At 33.6% G+C, this 25,667-nt stretch overlaps 1 protein-coding gene across 2 annotated transcripts; it reads right to left on the bottom strand.

The window, feature by feature from the left end:
* Window positions 1-8,714: 8,714 nt before the first annotated feature.
* LOC123530910 (collagen alpha-1(XII) chain-like) lies at window positions 8,715-24,773 on the bottom strand. Of its 2 annotated transcripts, XM_053517202.1 has the most exons (23): window positions 24,530-24,773; window positions 23,008-23,163; window positions 22,587-22,742; window positions 21,873-21,908; window positions 21,614-21,652; window positions 21,045-21,184; window positions 20,457-20,565; window positions 19,899-20,075; window positions 19,447-19,584; window positions 18,879-18,966; window positions 16,813-16,847; window positions 16,210-16,473; window positions 15,793-15,911; window positions 15,050-15,245; window positions 14,068-14,238; window positions 13,601-13,732; window positions 12,846-12,896; window positions 12,210-12,376; window positions 11,303-11,446; window positions 10,798-10,929; window positions 10,603-10,665; window positions 9,913-10,086; window positions 8,715-9,535 (listed from the first exon to the last, which is right to left on the bottom strand). In XM_053517202.1, exons 1-18 carry the CDS (start codon window positions 24,756-24,758, stop codon window positions 12,321-12,323), a joined length of 2,292 nt encoding a protein of 763 aa, XP_053373177.1. In that variant the 5' UTR covers window positions 24,759-24,773; the 3' UTR covers window positions 8,715-9,535; window positions 9,913-10,086; window positions 10,603-10,665; window positions 10,798-10,929; window positions 11,303-11,446; window positions 12,210-12,320. The 2 variants fall into 2 exon arrangements, with proteins under 2 accessions (XP_053373177.1, XP_053373178.1); XM_053517203.1 differs by lacking the exon at window positions 10,603-10,665.
* Window positions 24,774-25,667: the final 894 nt, after the last annotated feature.

The following is a 25,667-nucleotide window of genomic DNA, read 5'->3' as shown; positions in this document are numbered from 1 at the left end:
ATTCACCAATTAGTGCTGGAAAATCTCCGTATCACTTGATAGATACCCGTATAACTTAAACACCAATAGGAAACAAGGAATAATGAAGATAACTTGTCATCAAATAGTAAATATCTTTTTACCTCACCAGAGCACAAAGTGCTCAAGGTGAGCTATTGTGACTGGTCATTGTCCGGCGTCCGTCGGCGTCCGCCGTGCGTCGCCCGTCGTGCGTGGTGCGTCAACATTTGCCTTGTGAACACTGTAGAGGCCACATTTGTAGCCCAATCTTCATGAATCTTGGTCACAATGTTAGCCTTGATAATCTCTAGGTCAAGTTTGAAACTGGGTCATGTTGAGTCTAAAACTAGGTCAGTAAACCAGATCAAAGGAAAAGCTTGTGAACACTCTAGAGGCCACATTTTTAACCCAATCTTTATGAAACTTGGTCAGAATGTTTGTCTTGATGACCTCTAAGTCAAGTTTGAAACTAGGTCCTATGGGGTCAAAACTAGGTCAGTAGGCCAGATCAAAGGAAAAGCTTGTGAACACTCCAGAGGCCACATTTGTGACCCAATCAATATGAAACTTGCTCAGAATGGTTGTCTTGTTGATCTCTAGGTCAAGTTCGAAACTGGATTATGTGGGGTCAAAAAGTAGGCCAGTACGCTAGATCAAAGGAAAAGCTTGTGAACACTCTAGAGGCCACATTTTGGACAAAATCTTTATGAAACTTGGTCAGAATGTTTGTCTTGATGACTTCTAAGTAACGTTCTAAACTGGGTCTTGTGGAATCAAAAACTAGGTCAGTAGGCCAGATCAAAGGAAAAGCTTGTGAACACTCTTGAGGCCGCATTTGTGACCCAATCTTTATGAAACTTGGTCAGAATGTTAGTCTTGATAATTTCTAGTTTGAATCATGTTGGATCAAAAGCTAGGTCAGTAGGCCAGATCAAAGGAAAATCTTGTCAACACTCTAGATACCACAATTCAAGTTTGGAACTCATTAGAATAACTCAGAATGATTATCTTGATTATCTATAGGCCAAGTTCGAATCTAGGTCATGTGGGGTCAAAAACTAGGTCACCCGGTCAAATAAAAGAAAAGCTTGTGAACACTCTAAAGGCCGCGGTTGTGACCCAATCTTTATGAAGCTTGGTCAGAATGTTTGCCTTGATGATCTCAAGGCCGAGTTTGAATCTGGGTCATGTTGGGTCAAAAACTAGATCAGTATGCCAGATCAAAGGAAAAGCTTGTGAACACTTAGGGGACACATTTGTGAACAAGCTTTATGAAACTTGGTCACAATGTTAGGCTTGATGATCTCTAGGTCAAGTTCGAAACTGGGTCATGTTGGACCAAAAACTAGGTCAGTAGGCCAGATCAAAAGAAAAGCTTGTGAACACTCTAGATGACACATTTAATACCCAATCAATATGAAACTTGGTCAGAATGTTTGTCTTGATGATTTCTAGGCTACAGTCGAAAATCTGTGTTATGTTGGGTACAAAAATAGGTCAGTAGGCCAGATCAAAGGAAAAGCTTGTGAGCACTCTAGAGGCCAATGTTTTGACTCCGTCTTTTTGAAATTTAGTCAGAATGTTTGTCTTGACAACTTTTAGGTCGAGTTTGAAACTGGGTCATATTGGGTCAAAAACTAGGTCAGTAGGCTAGATCAAGGAAAAGCTTTGAACACTCTAGATGCCACATTTGTGATCCAATCTTTATGAAGCTTGGTCAGAATGTCTTAATGATCTTTAGGTTAAGTTCGAAATTGGGGCATGCGGGGTCAAAAATAGGTCAGTACGCCAGATCAAAGGGAAAGCTTGTGAACACTCTATAGGCCAATGTTTTGACTCAGTCTTTATGAAACTTGGTCAGAATGTTTGTCTTGACGATCTCTACGTCATGTTTTAATCTAGGTTATTTAGGTTCAAAAACAAGGTCACATGGTCAAATCCAAGGAAAAGTTTGTGAACACTCTAAAGGCTACAGTTGTGACTCAATCCTATGAAACTTGGTCAGAATGTTTGTCTTGGTGATCTCTAGGTTAAATTTGAAACTGGCTCATGTGGGGTAAAAATTAGGTCAGTAGGCCAGATCAACTCTGGTGAGCAATATATAGGGCCATCATGGCCCTCTTGTTTATAATATGTGATGAAAATATATAGAAACCATATTTATGATAGGATCTTGAGTTTTGTTTTGATATATATCAAACTTTTTGAAACCATCATTTGCTTAATTCAGTTTTAGATTCGAAATAAATGAGAAACAGTACTATTACGACAACATCAAAGATACCAAGTGTTGCACACAACTCGCAGTTCCCGATAATTACGACATTTGTGTGTTGTTTTATTTTCGAATGCAACAGCCTCTTTTTTCATTATTTATTTTCAAAGTTTGTCCGAAAGGTATCAGCATCGACAATTAAGGCAACAGCCTACATAAACTTTAATCTGTTGCAGTTGCAATCTGGAATATAAAACGTATTGCCTTAGCAATCAAATTGAGACATTACTACTAATGAAACTGTAAGCCAGTATTTATACAGCTTTACATATTATGAATATAGCGCTGCAGCTGTCTGTTTATTAATTAGAAATTTTAGAACACCAGTTTTACATCTACACTGATGTTTTCGTGTATACATACTGATTAAATGTATCTACATTTTGAAGAAAGTTTATTTGACTCAGTATTGAAGATGCATCCTTGGAAAAACCAGTAGTTGTGTGCAAGACATTGGTAGAACCAATGTGTTACCGATTTAGGTGTTGGCATTTTACCAATTGATCACAACTGCAGTCTAATCAAGAATTAAAGAATTACATCAAATATCAGGCACTAAACAAAAAGAAAACCTATTTAACAGCTGGGTGAATGGTTGATATTTTTACTGTCTTGCTGACTATAAATACCATCTATCAAATTTCATTTTCATTTTGTAAACTTCAGCTAGTCGTATGATGGAACATTTGTATTCCTTGACCGAATATAATAGTCTCCGTTGCACCAGACATGCGTATACGTAAATCCAAGAAACAGCCTTTTTGGTATTATAGGTGTTTTAATGTTATCTTAAGTGATGCCTAAGCTGGTAATTTGGGTTCACTAACCGGTTCCGGGTTTAACTGATAACAATACATGAAATAGTATCCAGAAGAAGTTGAGAGCTAGCCGGTGTCATTATATTTACAAAGCAGATAAAGGTATCAACTGAATCTGGTCGGCGTTGGCACTGAAGTTGGCATTATCTGAGCACTGATACAAGAACACTGGACAAACAAACCACTATTAAAGCCGTGTTAAGCTTTCTATTTTGGAAATGTCACTGAATTGGAACCGTTGTTTCCTATTGAGTCTTTACATATATATATATTTAGTTAATATGTAGTTATGTGAAACAGTTTCAATTTCCTTCTAATCATTTGATAAATTTTACGAATTTCGTTTTGCACCTCTCATGTACGTTGCCAAGTTGAAATTCCTAGAATGACGTCATAACATTGGGGAAAAAACATCCCGTGATAAGTTTCACTGTTCTGTTCTTTCAGACAATATCATTTCATTTCAGGGAGGTACACAACAAGGAATGAAAATTACTTTCGTTTTATATTACTGTGATAAAGTATTTAAAATTTTGAAATTTAAAAAGTCCTTTCCGTTTTTAACACTTATACTAGCACCAAAATATCTGCTATAATTAAAAGTGTCTTCTGGAGAAGTTTTATTGAATAGTTAGTAAAAAGGCTGAATATCATCCCAACACGCATCAATTCAGTGCCCTGATTGCTCTTGAATATAGGTTATAAGAATCTTTTACTGGTTGAATACAGATGGAAATATCTGGTTCTCGGGTACCTGTTTTGTCGAGTTACTGCAAAACAGTTATCGGGGAGCCAGATATTTCCATCAGCACCTTCAACTAGTGATAGATTCTCTATCTAGCATTCCAAATTAATACAAGTAAATAAAGGAAAACGAATGACTTTCTTTTCAGTATTATTTTATTAAGTAGCGTATAAATTTACGCACTCATACATAATTTACCACACGTGAGTCATCTTACATTTGTACACCCTGAGAAGTAACACGAGTTTTTGCAGCACCGGCAAACTCAGGGAATATCCTCTCCTGCACGCACGAAAAAGCTCAGCGTGTACAGCTGACACTAAAAACTGGTATAGAAGGCCGTGCGCCATGCTAATTGCCAAATCTAAAAGCTAAATGCCAATTACTTAATGCCTAATGTCAAATATTAAATGTTAAATACTTCATACCGATGCTAAATGCCATATGATTATAATACATGCAATAAAAATGAAAAAAAAAAAAATCCCTAATATTTGTTGCACAAGTTATAAATGCTTATCGACACATTCTTTAAAATAAGTAATATATCTATTGTTAATAAATGTGTCTTATTTGAAAAACGTATAATGTTCTACCTGTCTGATTTGAAGCATTAACATTTCCACCGGTCACATAAGACCGAAACTGTTTTCTCTAAAATGCTTCGAAAAATGTTTCAGCAGAGATACAATTATGTAACGAAGGCCAGTGCCTATTTAAAGGAATCATTTATCCACTGATACATCCAATTCTTTACTAGTATTTGAATAAACATTTAGCTTTAAGTATTTTGCATCTATTGTTTCGCATTTCGTAATTACATTTAGCATTAAAATTCATCATTATATTTGCAAATACCTTTTTACAATTATGAAGGCCGGTGAAAAAAATTAAATGTTAAATGCCACTTATTTAATGTTAAATGCCAGATACTTTAATCAATTGCTAAATAATAGATACCAAATGCCACATATTTAATGCTTAATATCAAATTGCTAAATGATGAAACTAATGCTAATCGTCAAAAGTCTTAATGACTTATGAACTGCATCTTTAAACTAATAAATGTTAGTTTTAATAATGAGAAAATAATGCGAACAAGGTACTGAAACTGTTTAAGATGTTATGTTTAAGAAAACGTTTTAATTAGGACAACACAATGAAAGAAAAGCCAATGATTATTTAAAGGATGAATTTATCAGCCCTCTATTTAAAAAGAACCTGTAGCAATACGCATTTGGCATTTATTGGTTTGACAGTTAATTTGACAGTATTAAGCAATAAGCATGTAGCAATTAGCATTTTGCACTAACTATTTGTCATTTAGCATTTGTCATTTAGTATGGCGCACCGGCATGACAGTCAATACTTGACGTTAAGCATTTGGGAATTATCATACACCATTGTTTGGCATATAGCATTTGACAATTAGAATGGTGCACCATCTTTCTACAAACAGGTAATACAAATACTGTTCCTGTCAGCAGCCATGTATCTGTATCTGTATCCAAGTCTTCACCTCCAGTATTTGAGACCCGTGTACGTAGGTAAACGTCGTTGATTCCACCCCCGCCCCCACCCCCACTCCCCACCCACCAAGATAGAATCCTATATACACTTTTACGAAGAACAGATAAACTTCATTCATAAGACACAGTTGACGATACAGTTTATCACTATTCTGAATACAAGATTTAGTTAGGATCACAAATATCACTGTTTCTGCTTTTACCATATTTATTTTTCATTACGATAAAGTTTTTATTGCTTTGTATGCATAAATTGAATAAGAGCCTTCTACAGTGAAATTTTACGTCATCCAATCTGTTAAATCCTTTCCGAGAATTCCCAGCTTGTTAGCCACATGTGTACAGTCTAAAAGAATTTCTAGTTGCTCCGATGTGCTAAGTGAAGTCCAGTTATTCAAACCTAATGTTTGTAGTTCAAATAAGATGTCGGATAAGACTGCTTCTCGAATATTATGCAAGGTTGGACAGTCGAGAAGAAAATGTTCAACGGTTTCACTGTCTGTATAATACAACTGGCATACTGGATCTATTGCATTTTGGTTAAAGTCTACTCTGTTGGTTTGTAGAATGTAAGTCCCAGTAAGCAATTTAAGTTTCACTGGTATTCTTGATATAATACCTTGACGCCGTTGTAAAGTTTCAGCTTTAATGAGTGGAAAATTCTGAACAGCATTGAGGATTACCATCAATAACTGAATTTTAATTCTTATTTAGATATTCATTAAATGTGATGCTATGTGATTCAGAAGTGTTAACTTGTACACTGAAACTATTTAAGGAACAGTTATTCAAACATCTAATGTTGTAGTTCATATAAGATTCGATAGGCTTTTGATATTCCGAAGGTTGAGTCGAAGAAAATGTCAACGGTTTCTCTGTCTGTATAACACAACTGAAATACTGGATCTATTGCATTTTGGTTAAAGTCTCCTTTTTGGTTTGTAGAATGTAAGTCCGAGTAAGCAATTTAAGTTTCACTGGTATTCTTGATATAATACCTTGACGCCGTTGTAAAGTTTCAGCTTTTATAAGTGGAACATTCTGAACAGCATTGAAGATTACCATCAATAACCGAATTTTAATTCTTATTTAGATAATCAAAATGTGACGCTATGAGATATCATAAGTTTAACTCTGTACACTGAAATTTTAAGGAACTTAATTAAACATCAAGAAGGGTCGTTCATTTTTTTCACTCGGCTCTAACTAATTACCGGTAGAGTTTGGTAGGTACATGAACTATATTGCTTGTATTTTGTTGCCATTTACTGAAAACAACACTGTTCAACAACAAAACTTCATATGCTATTAAGCCTAAAGGAAAATACTAAAGTAGTTTTATCAAGCAAGTTAGGTCGATATTTCTGCTAAAGTATGGTATGTACTTTTTGGCCGAGTAGTTAAGGTCGCTGGCTTCAAATCATTTGGCCCTCCCCCCTTGGACTGGAAACCTCAACTGGTCTGTAGAATTCGTCACATGAGGAAGCAATCCACTTGGATTAAGGCTGTTCGGTGGTGCTATCTAGTAACCCACTCATGCCTGCAACAATGTTTCGACAGGCACCTGGGGTCCTATTCCATCAAAAACAGCCGGAAAATTTGCCACATATTTGTGTTCGTATTACTCTAATATCAACAAAATAAACGACTTGAATATGAGTGTTTTTAGGCTTATAACTGCTCTGGATATTTCTGCGTTAAAGTATTTGCTTTTTTTTCTGCCATGAGTTAAAGAGTACTATTATGCAATAAAAACTATGTTATACTTACATACAACAGTTGCAATACAATTAACAACAGATAATAGTGGCAACCTTAAAATCAATTACAATAAATTATTTCATATGTACTTCAATATTTTCTTTCAAAAGTAGCTGCGTACAAATATGTGTAAAGCTTTAAATTAAAACGTAGAAAGAATTAAATAATTAAAATAATACATTTAAATTACACAAGTATATGAACTTTGCATGTTAATCTTACACGTTTACCATGATAATGAAATATTATAAGGTACCGGTAGATTACGCAGATTATGACAACAGTAGTCCGGCGGAATGAGGCTATCGTTAACAAGTTCATTACATTTATTGAAATCCTGAACATTACCTGACGCTCTGACAAATCTTATTTTGTGTGATTATTTATCGTATAAAATATTGCACATGATATTCCCCATCTATTTGAGGTTTATGGAAAGACTAAAATCATCTCTATTATTATATTTTGCTTGTTAATGCAAAGGATCTATTAACTTTACTAACCTTTATATATATAAACTGGATACCCAAAGCTTAACTAGATATCGGCTGTAACTTTGTATTTCGAAGCAAAATGACTTGCTGTTTGCTTAAACCTTCATACATAGGTTAATAAAGGTACGAAATATAAACCAGTAAAGAGGCTTTGGCCAAGACTTAATAACAATTTGGCGATCATGAAAATCAAGCCATCTTTATAATTTTCTTTGCTCAGGGCAAAATTGTGCGAATGTCCATGGACTGACTTTAGTCAAAACTACAGGAACTTGATTATTGTGCTTCTTAAAAAATCCAAATAATTGTTAAAGTAAGAAAAAATAAGTATCAACATTAGGTTTATCGTAGAATAACCCAAGTTTAGAGTTCTTGTGAGTATGTGAATATGTGTAGGCCTTCAGCCTTCGTGATATTTTTCTACGCATAAGAACGACAAACAAGATTTATTCTACGATAAACCTTATTTAGATACCTATTATTTCGATTCTAACACGACTTAGATCTACTTCAAATAACTTAAGACGAGAATCAGAGGAGTATTTTCATCAAACATAAATGACAACTGCGTGCTACGCCTCAGCATTTGGGCAAAACACGGTGCACGCGCAGCATTGTTCAAGGTCGGTGTATTGCAGAATAACCAGAGAATGATTTTGTTCTAAAAGTATGTAGATCATTAGCTGGTCATGTTAGGATATAATGTTAGTTCATGAAGGCATGTTAAAATTTTGTTACGAGATTTGAGCGTTTTGTTGTTATTAACTCAGGTATACGTATGGTGTTTAAAGCGGAATGGCTATGCACTCCTTATCGCTTGTAGTTAGAGTATTGCTGGATATGTACACCCAGACGACTTACGTACATGAACTTACGTATGTTCAGAAATGATACTAGTGCCTACAGTTATGTCCAGAGGAACCTCCGATAGCTGGAGGTTCGCAACAAACAAATAAAAATCTCAATATTTCCTATAGGTTTTGATCTGTTCAATCTAATATAGGATGATTAGTGTTTTGTCAGTGGCGAAATAGTCTAGTTTGCTGCATATATGGATGTTATAGAAAAGATAAGTATTCAGTAAATAATCAAAGTAATATATAATTTCATTTTGACACAAGGAGGTTCTGTACAAATCATACACATACAATAGTCTATATTTATTAAAACTATTTTTGATTTTAACTTTCATTTCCTTGTACATTATACATTATACATGTACTTTGATAGAGTAAGCTAAATAGTACGGATTCATATCAACAGGAGTAGTTGTAAGGAAAATATTTTAAATTAGAAAATACACAGATAGGCATCAATAGAGACACGATAGTTGTCTCCGACATGCTCTGTAGAATTGGCATATTGGCGTTATGTTCTTTTAAATTAGTTCTTTGGGTCTATGTGGGAATATTCCGTATGACAACGTTCCGCTTATGTTCTGTATAATAGAGTTCTTCTTAACCTTTAGCCTGTTACATTTCTACAATGATCTGGTCCATCTTGGTCTGCACTGGACGCAAAGGCAGAATCATTTGCCGCCAGCAGGCCAAAAGCTTGGTTGGTTCTAGTGGGCATGAAAGGTTTTGCACTGTTCATGTTTTCCCACAAACCAGCTCTACTATTATTGGCTTGCTTGCGTATTGTGTTGTTTCCAAAATATTTCTTATAGATTTTAGTGACTCCCTTCTTGGTGCAATGAATTATAACTTGATATGTGGAAATTAATGTAAAGATGTTGTAAGATATACTTTCATGTCAATTAGATAGCTATATATATCCATATATCGTGTTGCGTATTTACAAGTAGTGTCCACCCATTGGTTACGAATCAGTTTTCTGTTTAGCAAACTGTAAAAGTTTTCTACATTGTCCAATTTATGGAGCGGTTGACAAGGCAGCCGAGGTTGTTGCATCTACAAGTGGAAAACAAGAAATACGAATTGCTATTTCAGTCTACATTTACAGTCCTTTACAAACTTTTATGTGAAGTTTACTTTAAAACAATCTAGCATTCGTCTCATTCTTATGAAAAATGTTATGAAAATTCAGTCTTCCTTACAAAATTCAAGAAAGCACAGCGTAGGTTCGTCAAGTTCCAGATGAAATTTGTCTTGTATCTTTTTGTGATTTCGCAAACGAGCACCTTGATAGAACCACTGAACTTGCATATGCAAGCTGGATGATTTCTTCACAAAACGAATACAAGCAAAAAGCAAGGCTCGAACCCATATCGGTCAGGGGCAAGTAATTCGCATTAACAAAAGCAAAATAGTAAAGTATGTTTTTAAACCTTGACAAAAACCACAGTATTGCCGACAATGATCCTTTGCCCATTGTTGATAATCGGTACATATATCTATACCAAATTCATCACAGTTACCAAATTTGTTTGCACATAAGCTCGCAGAAGACAACGAAGTTGCCGTCGCTAACAAGCCTTTATAAGTCATCATGGCAGAAGTTGCTTAAAAATAAAAAAGTCTGTGATGTTTCTATTTGTCCTAAATGAACTTAATATCTGGAAAATGTACGAAAGAATAACTGTTTTGTCTACGTCTGTTGTATAGATAATGAATGTAATGGTTAGGGATAAAATGTGTAAAAACACGAATGTTTTGCGCATTTAAGCCCATAAAACCTCTGAGCACCACCAGGTTCTCTCAGATACGCTACTTTATCACACCGAATTTGTTAAAGAAATATATCACTTTCTTAGAATAAGGTCTGGTAGCTTTACTTTAATTCGTTAGCAGGAATAATTTATGAAACATGTGCAGCAGTAACAACGGAAACTGTAACACTGTAAATGTTGTTGATAAAAAACGAAGCAGAAAATAAAGAGATGACAAGGAAAGAGGTATAATGGCATAGAAGAACAGTTATATATAAATTGTTAGCAAATGAACATGCATACAGATATACACCGAGCAGTAGGTCGACTTTGTTTGAGTACATGTATGCAATAATATACAACTATAACCTTTTACTGTGGATGTTGTTGTTGTTGTTGTTGTTAGCGTTGAACTGGTTGTTGTATCTGAAACTGTAAGAACAGTTTTATGAAGTAAGTAAAATGTTTTCATGTAAGTACAAAATTATCTTTTATAACATATGAAAAATAAACTTTGAAATACACGTATACGTAAAGGGGACAAACTTTAAAGTCAAGACTTACCACAAAGCCCACAAAAATGTGGGCAGTTGTCCTTTGTCCATTTCCTGAAAGCTGTTGAAGTGCATATATCAAGTCCATATTTATGACAATTGCCTATGTTATCGACGCATGGTTTTGCTGCGGTAGTGGTCCCTAAAATAAATTCAAATCAAAGAAAATATTGCACTTTAAATGGTATCCTAGAATCGCAAGAGCTGAAGTGGAAATAATGATATACTGTTTCACAATTTAAAACTGAATTATTAAAATGTATAATTCAAACTGCACATTCTGTCATTTTCTGAGTAACGTTGAACTATTTTTCAAAATTTGATATGTCCTCTTGTTCTGTTTCTACCGAAAGTAATGAACAAAACATGGCTTAGATATTTGGAGAATATCATTTAATGTGTATGAATGAGACTTGCTGAATTTCATATGAGTTACATATATTATCGTCAGATAAGAATCGCCTAAAAGTGACTACATTGTCTTTAACTAAAATTAGATAAGAAATTATTTTTACCTTGGCAAAACCCACAATACTGTTTACAATGTCCCATTGCCCAAGGACGGTAACTTGTACACATATCTTCTCGGTAGTCGGCACAATTTTTCACTTGATCATAACAAGGTGGTGTCACCGAAGCAAACATTGTTGACATCGATACTTTAGATGGTAAAGTAGAGAATTCAATTACAATAATAAAAGTTGATTTTAAAAAAGTATAAACCATACAAGTACATGAACAAACTTAATAGGTTATTATCAGTTAGACCCTCGCGTTTGGTCATACGGTTTACTAGTACTTGATCTAGTTCAGATTTACAGCAACAGTGGTAAATACCTTTAAAGCTTTTATTTCTTACATTTTGCACATTTACTGCTATGAAATTCCAACGAAGTTCACGCATTATTTAAATATACATGTTTGCAAACTAAAACAAATACAGGATTCTGAACACAAACTAAACAAAAAGACGTCTGTCAGATACAGTGGAGGGAATGTTTTCATTTTAAATTTCGAATTCTGCTAAAAGAGTAAATAATCAAATGCAAAGTGATGACAAACATATAAAATATAAACATTTTATCCTGTCATATTAAGTTTAATATCAATAAAACACAGGGTTTCGGTCAATAAAAGCGCAGCTGCAGAGGTTCAGACACTATAACTGCTTGGTACAGGTCATACTGGCACAACTGTAGGTCATATGCTTTCGTTTCATGGTGGAGGAAGACGCTACATGCTCCTCCGAGCATTATTTCACCCCGAATTGGCACCTTGATAGAATCACTGAACTTGCGTAAGAAAGCTGGGTGTTTTCTTTACATACAAAATACGAGCACAAAGCAAGGCTCGAACCCACATCTGTCAGAGGTAAGTGATTCGCATTAACAAAAAGCAAAATAGCTAAGTAAGTATTCAAACCTTGACAAAACCCACAGTATTTTCGACAATGATCCTGTGCCCATCGTTGATTATCGGTACATATAAGTGTACCAAATTCTTCACAGCTACCTATTTTGTTTACGCATAAGCTCAAGAAGACAACGAAGTTGCCGTCGCTAACATGCCTTTATATGTGGCTGAAGTGGCTTAAATATAAATAAAAAATGTGATGATTCTATCCGCTTAAATGAACTTAATATCAGGAAAATGTTCGAGAGAATAACTATTTTGTCTACGTCTGTTGTAAAGGTAATGAGTTTGATGGTTATGAATAAAAATGTACAAAAGCATATTGTTTTGGCGCATTGCAAGCTCAAAACCCCACTAGCACCACCAGATTTCTCATACTCCACTTTATCACACCTAATTTGTTAATTTAAAAGAAATATACCATTTTCTATGAATAAGGTCTGGTAGCTTTACTTTAATTTGTTTACAGAACAATTGTAAGACTGTAAAGGTTGTTTGTAAAGAACGCAAAGCAGAAAATAAAGTGATGTCAATAAATGAGGTATAATGGCATAGGCTATCATATATAAATTGTTATCAAATGCACATTCATACAAACATACACCGAACAGTAGGTCGACATTGTAATAATACACAAGTATTAACCTTTTGCAGTGGTTGTTGTTGTCGTAAGCGTTGAACTTGTTGTATCTGCACCTGTAAGAACAATTTTATAGATTAATTAAAATATTTCCATATAAGTACAAAGAGAATATATGGGTACTGTCTAATAAAATCAGATTTATTAAGTGAGTCGAAGAAAGTTTAAAAGTCGAGGCTGTAGCCGAGGCTATTATTTTTTTGTAGACGAACTTAATACATTTAAATTTATAAGACATTAACCTAATGTTCTATTTATCCTACCTTCTGATCTAAAATTAAAAGTCAAAATTTACCACCAACTAGATCGGAGTCTGCCTTGCATAGAAATCTAAAATTAATACGCTCTCCAAATCACACACATGCTGCATTGAAATCCCAAACTTTTGAGAATAAAAGCGGAAAAACAAACTTTAAGGCTAACCTTGTTTTGCTTTGTACCCGACCTCTCTGTTCTGCTGAACATGAATGAATAATTTTAATTTGCTGCCAAGTGAAGTTTTATCCGAAGTTCAGTTAAAAATAATTACATAAATATTCTTTCACCAGTTATTCTAAAAAACAAGAAAGCGTCGTTTTATAAAACAATATAATTTATAAAAAACGTAGTCCGGCAAGCTTTATCAAGTCACCGACCTAATAAAGCAAAATTTTATCAGACCCCTTGATTTTTGCCTTTATTTTGCATGAAAGTAGGAAACAATATTATCTTTTATAAACTTTGATATATATAAGTAAAGGGGAAAACATTGATGACTTACCACAAAGCCCACAAAATTTGGGGCAGTGGTCCTTTGTCCATTTCCTGAAAGCTGTTGAAGTGCATATATCAAGACCATATTCGTGACAATTGCCTATCTCATCTACACATGGTTTTGCTGCGGTAGTGGTCCCTAAAATAAACTCAAATTAAAGAATATTGTAATTTAAATGGTATCCTAGTATCACAAGAGCTGAATTGGAAATAATGATATACTGTTTCAAAATTTAATACCTGAATTATTAAGATGCACATATTCTGATCATTTTCTGAGTAACGTTGAACTATTTTCAAAATTTGAAATGATCTCTTGCTTTATTTTTACCAAAAGTAAAGAACAGAACACATCTTAGACATTTTGAGAAAATTATTTAAACTTGTATGAATGAGACTTGCTGAATTTTATATAAGTTACATATAATTATTACCGTTAGATTAGAATGAAATTAAAAAATAATTGTCTTTTACCTTGGCAAAACCCACAATACTGTTTGCAATGTTCCATTGCCCAAGGACGGTAACTTGTACACATATTCTCTTGATACTCGGAACATGTTTTCACTTTATCATAACAAGGTTGTGTCACCGAAGCAAACAATGTTGACATCGACACTTTAGGCTGTAAAGTAGACATTTCAACTACAATAATAGAAACTGATTTAAAAAAGTATATGCCATACAAAAACATGAACAAACTTAGGTTATTATAAGTAAGCCAATCACGTTTAGTCATGCGGTTTACTTGATCTAGTTCAGATTTACAGTTACAATGGTAAATCCCTTTAAAACTTTACTTTTTACATTTTGCACATTCAGTCCTACAAAATTCTGATTAAGTACAATATTTTTTTCAAATATACATGTTTGCAAACTAAAACAAATACAGGATTCTAAACTCGAACTAAACAAACAGATGTTACCGGTCATTGTAAGGTGGTACATTGTGTAATCTCTGGATTTTTTTTTTGGTACGTCTTCAATGTATTTTGTTTTTATTCGTGTTGCTGAGGTTATGGTATGATTCATCTGTTTGTTAGGTAATTTATTTCAAGTTTCATGCTGTACATTAGCAATCTGTGTGTGACTGTTGGAATTTGGGTTTCGAGGTCTGATAGGGAATATCGAATATGTAGTTGAATCTGTTTACATCTATAAAACCGAGTCCAATTTGCTTCAATAGGATCTTCTTATAGATCTTTACTTGCGGATTTATGATCGTAAAATGTTTCCCGTGCTGTAATTCAATGTTGTTATATTTTCTATTGTTATATATTAGTAATACGTACACAATAGAGGTCTTTCTAATTTGAAGAAAGGCGGCATGTTTCACTTTCAATCACTTCTCAAGAACAGACTCAATCAAACATATTCTATCATTACTCTGTTTAATTGTGTTTTATGTTTCCAAAGAATCTTCTGCTGTATTTTATTAATAATATATCGGACTTACATCCACATATGACGCTGGTAAAAACATCTTCTAGAGACATTACGTGAAGATCGTCGAAATCATCAACATGGTATATAAGGCTTTGGTTTGTATACGGGTTATTGCTAGCTATGTCCACCAGCTCATCAAAGTCTACGAATTGGCCAACTGCAGTGGTCAAAATCTGTATTGTATTGTTTTGCTTGGCTAGACGGGCCTGTAATATAACATAAGGAAATTTTAATTTCTAATTTTTTTCCACTTATGAAACTACGCGGACTTCCCTATTATTATCGAAACATTTAAATGAAAATAAAAACAAAAAACAAGCAAGCACTTGATAGTTCTATAAGTTAAATAATTAGATTCTGCTCAACATCTAAAAAATGTGTGTAATACTTAGGTGTGTTGTACATACAGCTGACAAATGGCAAGTTTCCATTTTCATATTTATAAATGAATATTATGCTGTACCTTCAAGCTTCTAAGTAAGGGCATACATGTATAACGGCCATAGTTGTGTCAGTACCAGAGAACTTAACATATGTTAAACGGTAATAAAAAGCTATACAAAAGAAAACACCTCGAAGAGCCCGTGGTTAGATATTAATTAAGGCTGCATTTATGTTTACAGCTTCTAAAGATCTACACTTTCTTTTCCTATGCGCTCGTGGTGTTTATAAACATCTGGCCTACACATAAACTTTACAACTATATATAACAAACTAGTATATTGACAAGAGTATATACATAATTTATCCTACCTGTAGCTTCGTTGAATTTTTATCGGATGAATAACCATCCGTGATTAAAAACGCTATGTTTGGAACATCTTGGCGATCATAGGTGAATCCGTGTTTGCGAACATACTCTAACACGCCACCTTTGTTTGAAATATATTAGCAAAACCATCAATATAGATTCATTTCAAACATAATATTATAATCGTATATGTTACATTACCATATAAAGATGTATAATTTACTAGCAAATAAGCTTTTAATGTAAGAGATAATAAAATATGAAGTAATTTTATTTACCCCATGCAAAATCAAAACTTGACAAATAATAAACGTAAGTACACATAACTGTGTGTGCAATGAAGAATGCACATAGCATGTCGAGAGAAGGTTAATTCTTCATAAGGTTTGTTAGCCAATATTCAGATTTTCTTTACATACCTATATTTGTCTTATCGACTGGATTGTACACAATATTTTCTACAGCATCAAGTATCTCTTGTGATGCATTGTACTTGTCCAAGGGGAATACCATTGTAGCATTTGTACTGAAAAGAATCAAACCAACACGAGTTAAATTCAGTCCGATATTAAATGTTTCAACTGTTTGTTTGACGAAATGTTTCATTTTTAAAAAGTTTTGGTCTCCAATTCTACTAGAACTATCAACTACGAACATGATATCTTTGACCTCCGGGAAACAGGCTGAAAAGAAATTTAATGCAAATATAATTGTTTAACTTCATTTTTATTTGAAACATTTATAAACAAAAAGGCTGACACAAAACACTCTTTTTTTCAACCGCTGTTTGGAAGAAAATGAAAATAATACCCTGATGGTATGACTTTATGCCGACTGCTCGGACATTCTTTTTTCAACTCTTTTTGAAAACAGAAATGCATGTACATTTTAATTATGCCAACATTATTATTCAAAGACCAACAAACTGACTCCATATTTATAATTTATCATGGAATAAGATGTATGATTATCTGCATGTCAGTCTATATACAAACTAATAAGTAAATTAGTTTTATACCAACCGGTTGTGTCATTTCCACTGAAGATCCAAGGTGAACTAAAAACAGAATTGATTTGCAACTATATTAAACAAAGACAAAAAAGTGTTGTAATGCAATACTATCGCTGTGTACGTAACTGTCTTTACGTCAAAGCGTCAAATTTCATAGTTGTGCATTAAAATACTTGCGATATATCATAACTGCAAACAATGATTTTCTTCCATGACAGAAGCATTAAAGACACGCCACAGAATAACTGTATTATTTTGTAATTCTGTGATAGTAATAAAATTATACATGACATGCATGACAAAAAAGGGAAACTCAAGTATCTACTAATAAATTGACATATTTTAGGCAAAGACAAATGTGTTTAATATGTCAAGACATTGTACTGAATGAATGTAGCATCATGCACAGCATTTGATATATTAAGGTAAGTTTAGATCAAATTTTGTTTTTACAGTGTAAGATATTATTTATTTATGTTTTAAAAGCTATACTGAACGGAGATTGACTAAATAAGCTTGTAGATGAAGTTGTGAAAACACATTTATTAAAGGAGGGCCTACATTGTCCACATGTCATCATGAAATACAGCTGTATTATAATAATACCAGTATTACCAGAACGATGTTCACGAAGTTCACGTGTGGGGGTGGGGAGGAGGTCACTTTACTAGAAAATACGCGTAGATTATATCTTACAAACAAACATAGTATACTAGTATGTCTCTTTTATATCAATTATCCGTTTCAATATCTGAACTTGCAAGATATTTAATAAAAACAAATATTAAATTAGTCATTTAATCGACTCCACTTTGAAAATTTCATTTTTTTGTTTTTTTTGTTTTTGTTTTGTTTTACTAATGCAAGCATAATATGTTTGAAACACAAAGCTGTAGTGGACAAAAATCAATTTTATGATTTATCCAGCTGTGACAAACGGCAACGTCTTGATTTTATGGCTTGGTTTAGTATTTTTTTTTTTTAATATCTGCCCATGACCAAAGTGATTCAACATTTCAAGCGCGATTCAAGACAATATTCGTAATTATTTGACGTGTCCGATAAATTACCCACAGTTTGCCGTTAATTAATAAAATGATTTTAATTTCCGTATACCGAATCCAGGCTTTTTCCATGTTATCCGGATAAATGACGTTACGCTATTACTTCCCGTTTATCAAATGTTCAAAACTACCTGAAGTTATCTCGAGTCACCTATTTAGTAGCGCGTAGGCTTGACATGTCTCTTCCACTGCTTTTTATACGTTTCTGTAATTATGTGCCCTAAGGTCTAACTTTGGGTTAAGACGTTAGAAATTCACAATTGTATACTTAAGACGATCTTTGGCACAATTTACTCTATGAATCTGATTGTGAGCGCTTATAGTAAAAGGAACCAATAAATTGATATCCTGTTTAATTCTAAATGTTTTTCCTGGCCATATTATGGAATGATTTTCTGCCAGAGTTTTTTTCTAGTACACAAACTGTCGCAGGCATGTAGCTCATTTTCAAGGTTTCATTTTTTGGCCAAAGAAGGTTAGTCACAGGCCTCTTAAATTTATTAATTCTATTTTTTCTGACTGCCATAGTGGTGTCTGTTAGAGTTAGTATAGAAAACATAATTCACAAGACCGCGAGTTCGATCCCCGGGCGGGGCGTATGTTCTCCGTGACGATTTGATAAAAGACATTGTGTCTGAAAGCATTCGTCCTCCAGCTCTGATAATTCATGTGGGGAAGTTGGCAGTTACTTGCGGAGAACACGTTTGTACTGGTACAGAATCCAGGACCACTGGTTAGGTTAACTGCCTGCCGTTACATGACTGAAATACTGTTGAAAAACGGCGTTAAACCCAGAACAAACAAACAAACATAACACATGACACATTCGTTTACTTGTGTATTTATCTTTTGTAAAGTAATTATTTGTCTAACTATTAGGACATCAAGCAAATACAATGTATATGTAAATGTATATTGGTAGAGTAACTGTTGTAATGGAAAGCCAGACATTGTTATTGTTACGAGCTGGTAAGAGTGCATCAGTTAAGTATATTGAGTATACTACATATACCTTGAAGAGGAAAACTGCTGCGTGCTTGTCGGCTTTGACGTTGAACTGGTTGATGAAGTTGTGCTGATCGTTGTCAGTATCGGAATATCTAAATTTAGAATGTGAGGGTAAAACCAACTTCATCGTTTCAGCAAATTATATATATTTAATGTAATCAATGTCATCTTGTTACGTAATACTATTTTTTCTATTCGTTATGTTTTATAACAAAAGCTTAAACTTACATGCACATTTGTTTGATTTTTGTTTATTTTTTCTTTTTCTTTGGATATTTGGCAGACTTTAGGTTTGAATAAATCACAAGTTTTTCTCCCGAATAGGTGTCTCATACAGAGCAATGTTTGAGTCATACCGCTGTGTATGAGTCAATTTAGGGTCAAGTAGAAGTTGTCTTACAGAAACAATTATTCATCTATCTAGTTTACTTGAACTTACACCAACATGGGCTCGGCTGCGGTTTTTTACCATTCCTACGATATCAACATTGTTATATCCATACCCTATACATATAAACCAATTAATACATTTGTTGTATAGTTTGATAAGTTTTCATAAAAGCAGTGATTACCTGTGCATATGGTTCTTGCTACAACACCTTCAAAACTTGATAGATCGAACTCTTCAAAATTGGAAACGGAAAATACATGGTCCTTAGGATTAGTTGAAATGTATCCTAGTTCTTTCATATCAATGTTTTCTCCGACACCTAAATATATGCGTATTTATATTATTGAATATCTTGTAGTATTGAATTATAAATGGAAATCAATTCAGAACTAGTAACAAAATACAAGTTTTCACGGTGACTTGAAGTAAGGCATTTCTTAGTCCTATATGCAAGGTCAAAAGTGTAAAAGGTGTAGGTGATGCTTCTCCATCAAACATGGACTGTGCTATTGGTATTGCCAATATTTTAGCGGATAAAAGCCAAAGACGCAGTCAATTCTTGGAACATACAACATAACTACTTTCAGAAATAATAGACGTTATTCTAAGGAAATGGCAAAATGAAAACATTACCAACAACAAATACTTCAACACCGCTTTGTTTCAATTCATCAGCAGCTCTCATCGTGAGAAATGAATTAGTTGAGGATCCGTCAGTAATTAAAATTGCAATGTCTGGTGTTTCTGGGCGATGATTTAGAAAGCCTTCAATACGAAGAAGTTCCAAAGCCCTGTCAGTTTCTCTTGTTCCTTAGTAAGGAAGAAATTCGTTTATAAATAAATAAATGCTATTGATTTTAACAAGAAAGGTAATACTTGTACATATGGATGGCTTGATTTGAGTCCAGATATAAGAACAAATATGTAACAGTTGTCGCCACATACCATTTTTTATAATCAAACGGTAATAAATTAAAAATTACTTTAAGGAGTACATTGTACAATATGAATTTGTGCTTGGTCTTACACAATATTCCAATGTTCGTTTGTGAGTTTTTCTCAAAAACAAAACTTTATGCTTTACAATAAAGATCCAAAATAGTAAATTTCTCTTAATTGCACTGACTAATAGTCTGATGTGTACGCGATGTAACTGAGTCAGGGAAACTGAAATTGCAATACGAATCTCACCGGTATAGTATATAAGAGTGTTTATTGAATTTAGAAGCTGAAGTTTGTCATCAATTTTGCCTAGTTCCAGTCGAAGTAACGGATATGTGCTGAATGAAATAACCCCAATCTAAACATAAGAAAACAATATAGTATATAAATCTCGTAAAAGGAAATTTCTTTGACACTTTCATAACAGATAATTTTATCTAACAAAATATTTACGTTAATAACTTAGCAAACGGAATCAACCTGGTAAACAATCGTGTGATATTCTACAACATAACAACCACCAGGGTATTTTAATCATTTTCTTAGTTTTTTGCCTCGTATTGATACCGAGAGCGAAGGAAATTATCGGTATCTCAATTGAAGTAATTGATGTACTGTGTACGTCGATTCTTTGCTAAAGGAATTCTTTATTGCTTTCATTGGCTATACTGATTGTCGAAAAATAAACCTCAACTACAATTAATATTGTAAGCTGAATTTAACGCTGGAATGACCTACTTGTTTAATCTGTTATATCTGAGTGCAAGCAATACTGACAGCTTGGTCGAAATAGTTAATATTTTGATAGAAAAGAAAAATAGTTAAACAGATATGTACCCGAGTGGCATTATCAGCAATGTCAAAATCATTTACTATGTCCAGTGCAAAATGTTTTACACTTTTGAAGTGAGCTTGCCCCAATGTTGTAGTAGAATCAAGCACAAACACTATATCAGCTGCTTTTCCAAGACATTCACCTAAATAAATTGAAAACAAGTGTGAGTATCATTATATTTCAGTATTTAATATTAATTTCCCTTCTTCGTTAATAATAAGTTAATGATATGCAAACTATTTTTATTATAAAACGAAGATATAAATAACAGGACAATGTTCTCCTTTTTTGTTTGTAACAGTCTAGCATTGTCTTTTTCACTTGTATATTTACAACATATTTAATTAATCAGCAAACTAAAATTTATTGAATATTGCGCTACGAATTTAATGTATTGAACTGCAAAAAGCTTGGAATTGTTAACGAATGTCGGTAGAAGGAAATAGTTTTGTACAAATTTTATATGACAATCCTCATCTGAGAAATATTTTACAATATTTCCGAAAATTTTTATATAGCAGGACACCAAAGTGGTTTAAAATAACATTTTTAAAAAATCATAATAACTTACGAATGGGTTCACTGCCTGCATATTTGATGAGTACTGGTTCTGAAAGATTACAAATGAAAGGAAGTTAGGAGCTTGAGGCAAATGCTATTAAACACTAATAGAAGCATCATTGAATACCATGATAATAGTATCTGAAAATTGTCTTCAATGAAGTGATGAAGCGCTCAATAAGAATACAATTTATTTGTTGTGTCAAATATATATTTATCCTTCCAAAGAGCAATATTTATCTGAAAATCTAAAAACAGGTGATGCTTACTTGGTGTTGTCAATGGCGTGTATGTACGTGCCAGAACTGAAAATATATTTTCATTTTTATTATTTGTAAAATATGGTCAGAGATACATTTTATAAAAAAGTGTCGGATGCGTTTTATCAAAGTTTGACATTAATGAGGTCATACAAAATATGCTGGTCATTAGGTCTACAAACATGAAAAGTTTTAACCTATAATCAAATATAAAAGTTGAAAAAGTTGAAACGTTATCATATATGTTAAGAGGTGGCAAGCATGTGTTTTCGTATCATAGCATCTTGGGAATCTCTAGGGATTGATTGGTGACATGGGAATTCTGCAGTTGCTATATAGCAAGAAACTCCATGTGTTAACATTATCCTTATATATTACAAAATGCTATAGGCAATAAACTTCATTTTCTTGATGACTTGATTTAGGTATGCGAGCTAAATTTCTAAAATGGACTGGTCCATCATTTAATTTTGGCAATACCATTTATTATTCGAAGGGGTGTTCACTGAGAATGTATCGACTGAATAGCGAACAGTGCAGACCATGATCAGCCTGCACGGATGTGATCTTGGTCTGCAATGGTCGCAAAGGCATAACCATTTGCCAGCAGCAGGCTAAATGTTAATTATGCGAGGTAGCGACGATATACGTATTTCAGTAGCCATGAAACTTGTATGCCTAATTAGGCGTGTTTAAACTGTAAGTTTGGTGTTAACATCTTACCATCGCATGTCAGTGTTGTCAGTTTCTCAAGTATGCTAGGCAAAGATTCGTATCTTTTCACGGTGATCAAATGCATATTATCAGGATCCGTGGCAATATTGTGTAGTTCTGTTGAAGAAATAGCTTGACCAATGCCAAGCACAAACATCTGAATTCCTAGAATTTAAGCAACCTTTCAGTATAATGTCTGCCAAAAATGTGAAAATACTACCGTTAAATAACTCTGTTGTAAGAAAAGAGAGGCATAGATACAAAACAAGTGCTGTGTGTCAGAAAAACAACATAATTTACTTTCATTCTGGTATTGAGCTTCTTCGCACTTACAAATATTTTATCTCAAATTCAAAATGGATATTCTAAAAAAACATGTGTACTTGTCATCCTATATATAATATTTTATGTCAGCAATTCTAATTCTTACTATGTCTATGTAATGATGCTGCGGCTGCCTTTGTTTCATTTGAATGAAGTGATGTTCCTTCTGTTATTAGTATCGCCACATGAGGGACATTTGACCTGGATCCAAAATAACCCTCTTGTTGTAAGAGACGTAATGCTGTATGCGTTTCAGTCAAACCTTTTTATAAAGATATACACGATCTTTTATTTGATTTTCGCATTTACAAATCAACGTACAATTACACCTTTAACGTTAAATCTTGTAAAACATATTGTTAAATAAACTGAAATGAAATATAATATATCAGTGACAAATCATTTGGCGCCCTCCTTTAAACATGACAAATCCTTTATCTATACACAGTCAAAACAAAGGCTGGCAGATATGCAGTAAGTTTTTTCTATTTAAAAAAGGTCACCACTCGTTTGAATAAGCTTTGTTAAAGGATATTGTACTTCATAATAACTCATCACATCGGGTATGCTAAAAATATTTTCCGTCCTCATATGTAAGGAATAGCGTTCTTTCAATGATCGCAGTATAATCTAAAGTGTGACAAAATATCAAAACTGTACAAGGGGTGTCAAAAAACTTAAAGTAGCCTTATCACCTTTACTGATCAGAACATTGTGAAAGATATATCAATAAAAAGGCATGTTTTATCGTATATCATATACATAGTATACATTTCTATGATGTAGAAACACGTAGAGGTTCAAACGTGATACTGTAGACTACACTGCGAATGTCAAAAGTGGGTTCAAAAGCCAGACTTTTAAATGAATGATAACTCACAGCGTGCGATAAAGATGATTACAAACACATGTACAATGTTAGATAAAATATCAAAGCACTTCACTCCTCGACGTAATTTGCGTTGGCATGCTTAAAGTTTATAAATTCTAAATTTTAGTTCACTTAAAATTTGAAAATCTGCTGTTGTAACTTGCCTTATTAAGTTTATGGTTGATCAATATGACAAATGTTGATACAGCAGTCCTGCAACTGACGTCATACCAGCTTAATCATATATGATGTCGTCATAAATTTGATATGAAAACTTACTATTCTAACTATCAGATTTGATTAAGCATAATCTTATTACAGAGCATATGCATATTTTTTAAATAATTTAAAAACAAATGATACTGCAACAGCGTTTTATATAAAGCCGTGCTTCTTGCAGTTTTACAGTGCCAAAAAATATAAAAGTATAAACACTTTTCCACGTTTATTTGTACCTCTTAACGTTTAAACAGTAAAGAGATATAAATTTTTATGGTAACATTCAGAAGGAAAATTAATTCCATTTTCTTTAATATCTTGCACACTCTATTGATCAGTGGCAAAATCACAAGGTTAACGACCGTCTTCGTGGCTATGACAAAGTTTATTACATTGAACACTTGTTACAACATAGGAGGAGAACTGTACTAAACGCATAAAATTTGTTAAGCAGTTGAACAGTTTAATATTTTGCATATGTACGAATTGTGTCACATCAATTAATATTCACAAACGGGTTATTATAAAGGTTACTAACCTGACACGTATGGAACATTATCCACATCGCCCAAAACCTCGCTTTTATTCAGCGTGTCAATTATATTGAATCGAATGAATGGGTAGCGGCTGTAAGTCATTAGGCCAACTCTTGTTTTGTTGGGTCCTATGTCTAGTGCAGCTGATACATTCTTCACAAATTCCTTTACTATACCAAAGTTTGTTTGTCCTATGCTCCCAGATGAATCAATAAGGAAGAATAACTCCATTTGTTTACCGTTACATGCTTTAAATAAAGTAATAAACAAACAGTACTGCTCTTTTCATGCAAATATTTTCTACCAAGCAAGTCAAACCTTATAAAAATTAGATGAACATTTTCGTGGTATATTCGATCTTGCAATGCTGGTATCTCTACCCTGCTCACCATTTCAGTATCAATTTACCACAAACACTTCTTTTAAGATTCCACGCGTCTTATATTTAGTGTTATTATGAAATAAAAAGTTCTAAATGTCATTTTATTAATCTAATCAGATATTCTGACTACTTCCAAAATTTTGAAAAAAATCTATTAATTTTTTTTTCTATCATACACAAAAGCATTATTCGACTTAAACTGATATACATATCTAAGCTTGAAAGGAAACAAATCGTTCTTTTTAAGTGTATGTTACTGTAAGAGAAGTCTCATCATAATTTGAGCCGCGCCATGGGAAAACCAACATAGTGGCTTTGCGACCAGCATGGATCCAGACCAGCCTGCGCATCCGCGCAGTCTGGTCAGGATCCATGCTGTTCGCTAACAGTTTCTCTAATTGCAATAGACTTTGAAAGCGAACAGCATGGATCCTGACCAGACTGCGCGGATGCGCAGGCTGGTCTGGATCCATGCTGGTCGCAAAGCCACTATGTTGGTTTTCTCATGGCACTGCTCATTTGGTCGTTTGAAAATATTTGCTTACGGTGATGTTAACAAAGTAATATTTAGTCAAATTTTTGCAGTATTTTCTTGCAGCCACTAACAGATCAAAACGAAATTCAAATATAAAAACTTCTTTTAGCTTAAAGATGTCATTTTTATCTACACATGTTTAAGGGTATTACTAACCAAAAAAGCATTGCAGTTATCAAACTATTGCAATTAACCCATATATTTGGCAAGTTTTCAATAAAAA

This window comes from Mercenaria mercenaria, chromosome 11 (assembly GCF_021730395.1).
Source record: "Mercenaria mercenaria strain notata chromosome 11, MADL_Memer_1, whole genome shotgun sequence".
Lineage (NCBI taxonomy): Eukaryota > Metazoa > Mollusca > Bivalvia > Venerida > Veneridae > Mercenaria > Mercenaria mercenaria.
Note: the sequence above shows the minus strand (reverse complement) of the source record. Positions and strands in the feature narration are given on the sequence as shown.

What these genes read in the sequence shown, in the direction of transcription:
- LOC123530910 (XM_053517202.1), bottom strand. Translation starts at nt 24,758, where the DNA reads ATGGAGTTATTCTTCCTTATTGATTCATCTGGGAGCATAGGACAAACA. An exon ending in AGCATCATTACATAGACATA is followed by an intron (nt 22,743 to 23,007) that starts GTAAGAATTAGA and finishes CTTAAATTCTAG; the next exon opens with GAATTCAGATGTTTGTGCTT. An exon ending in CAAATTTTGTGGGCTTTGTG is followed by an intron (nt 12,897 to 13,600) that starts GTAAGTCATCAA and finishes TTGTTCTTACAG; the next exon opens with GTGCAGATACAACAAGTTCA.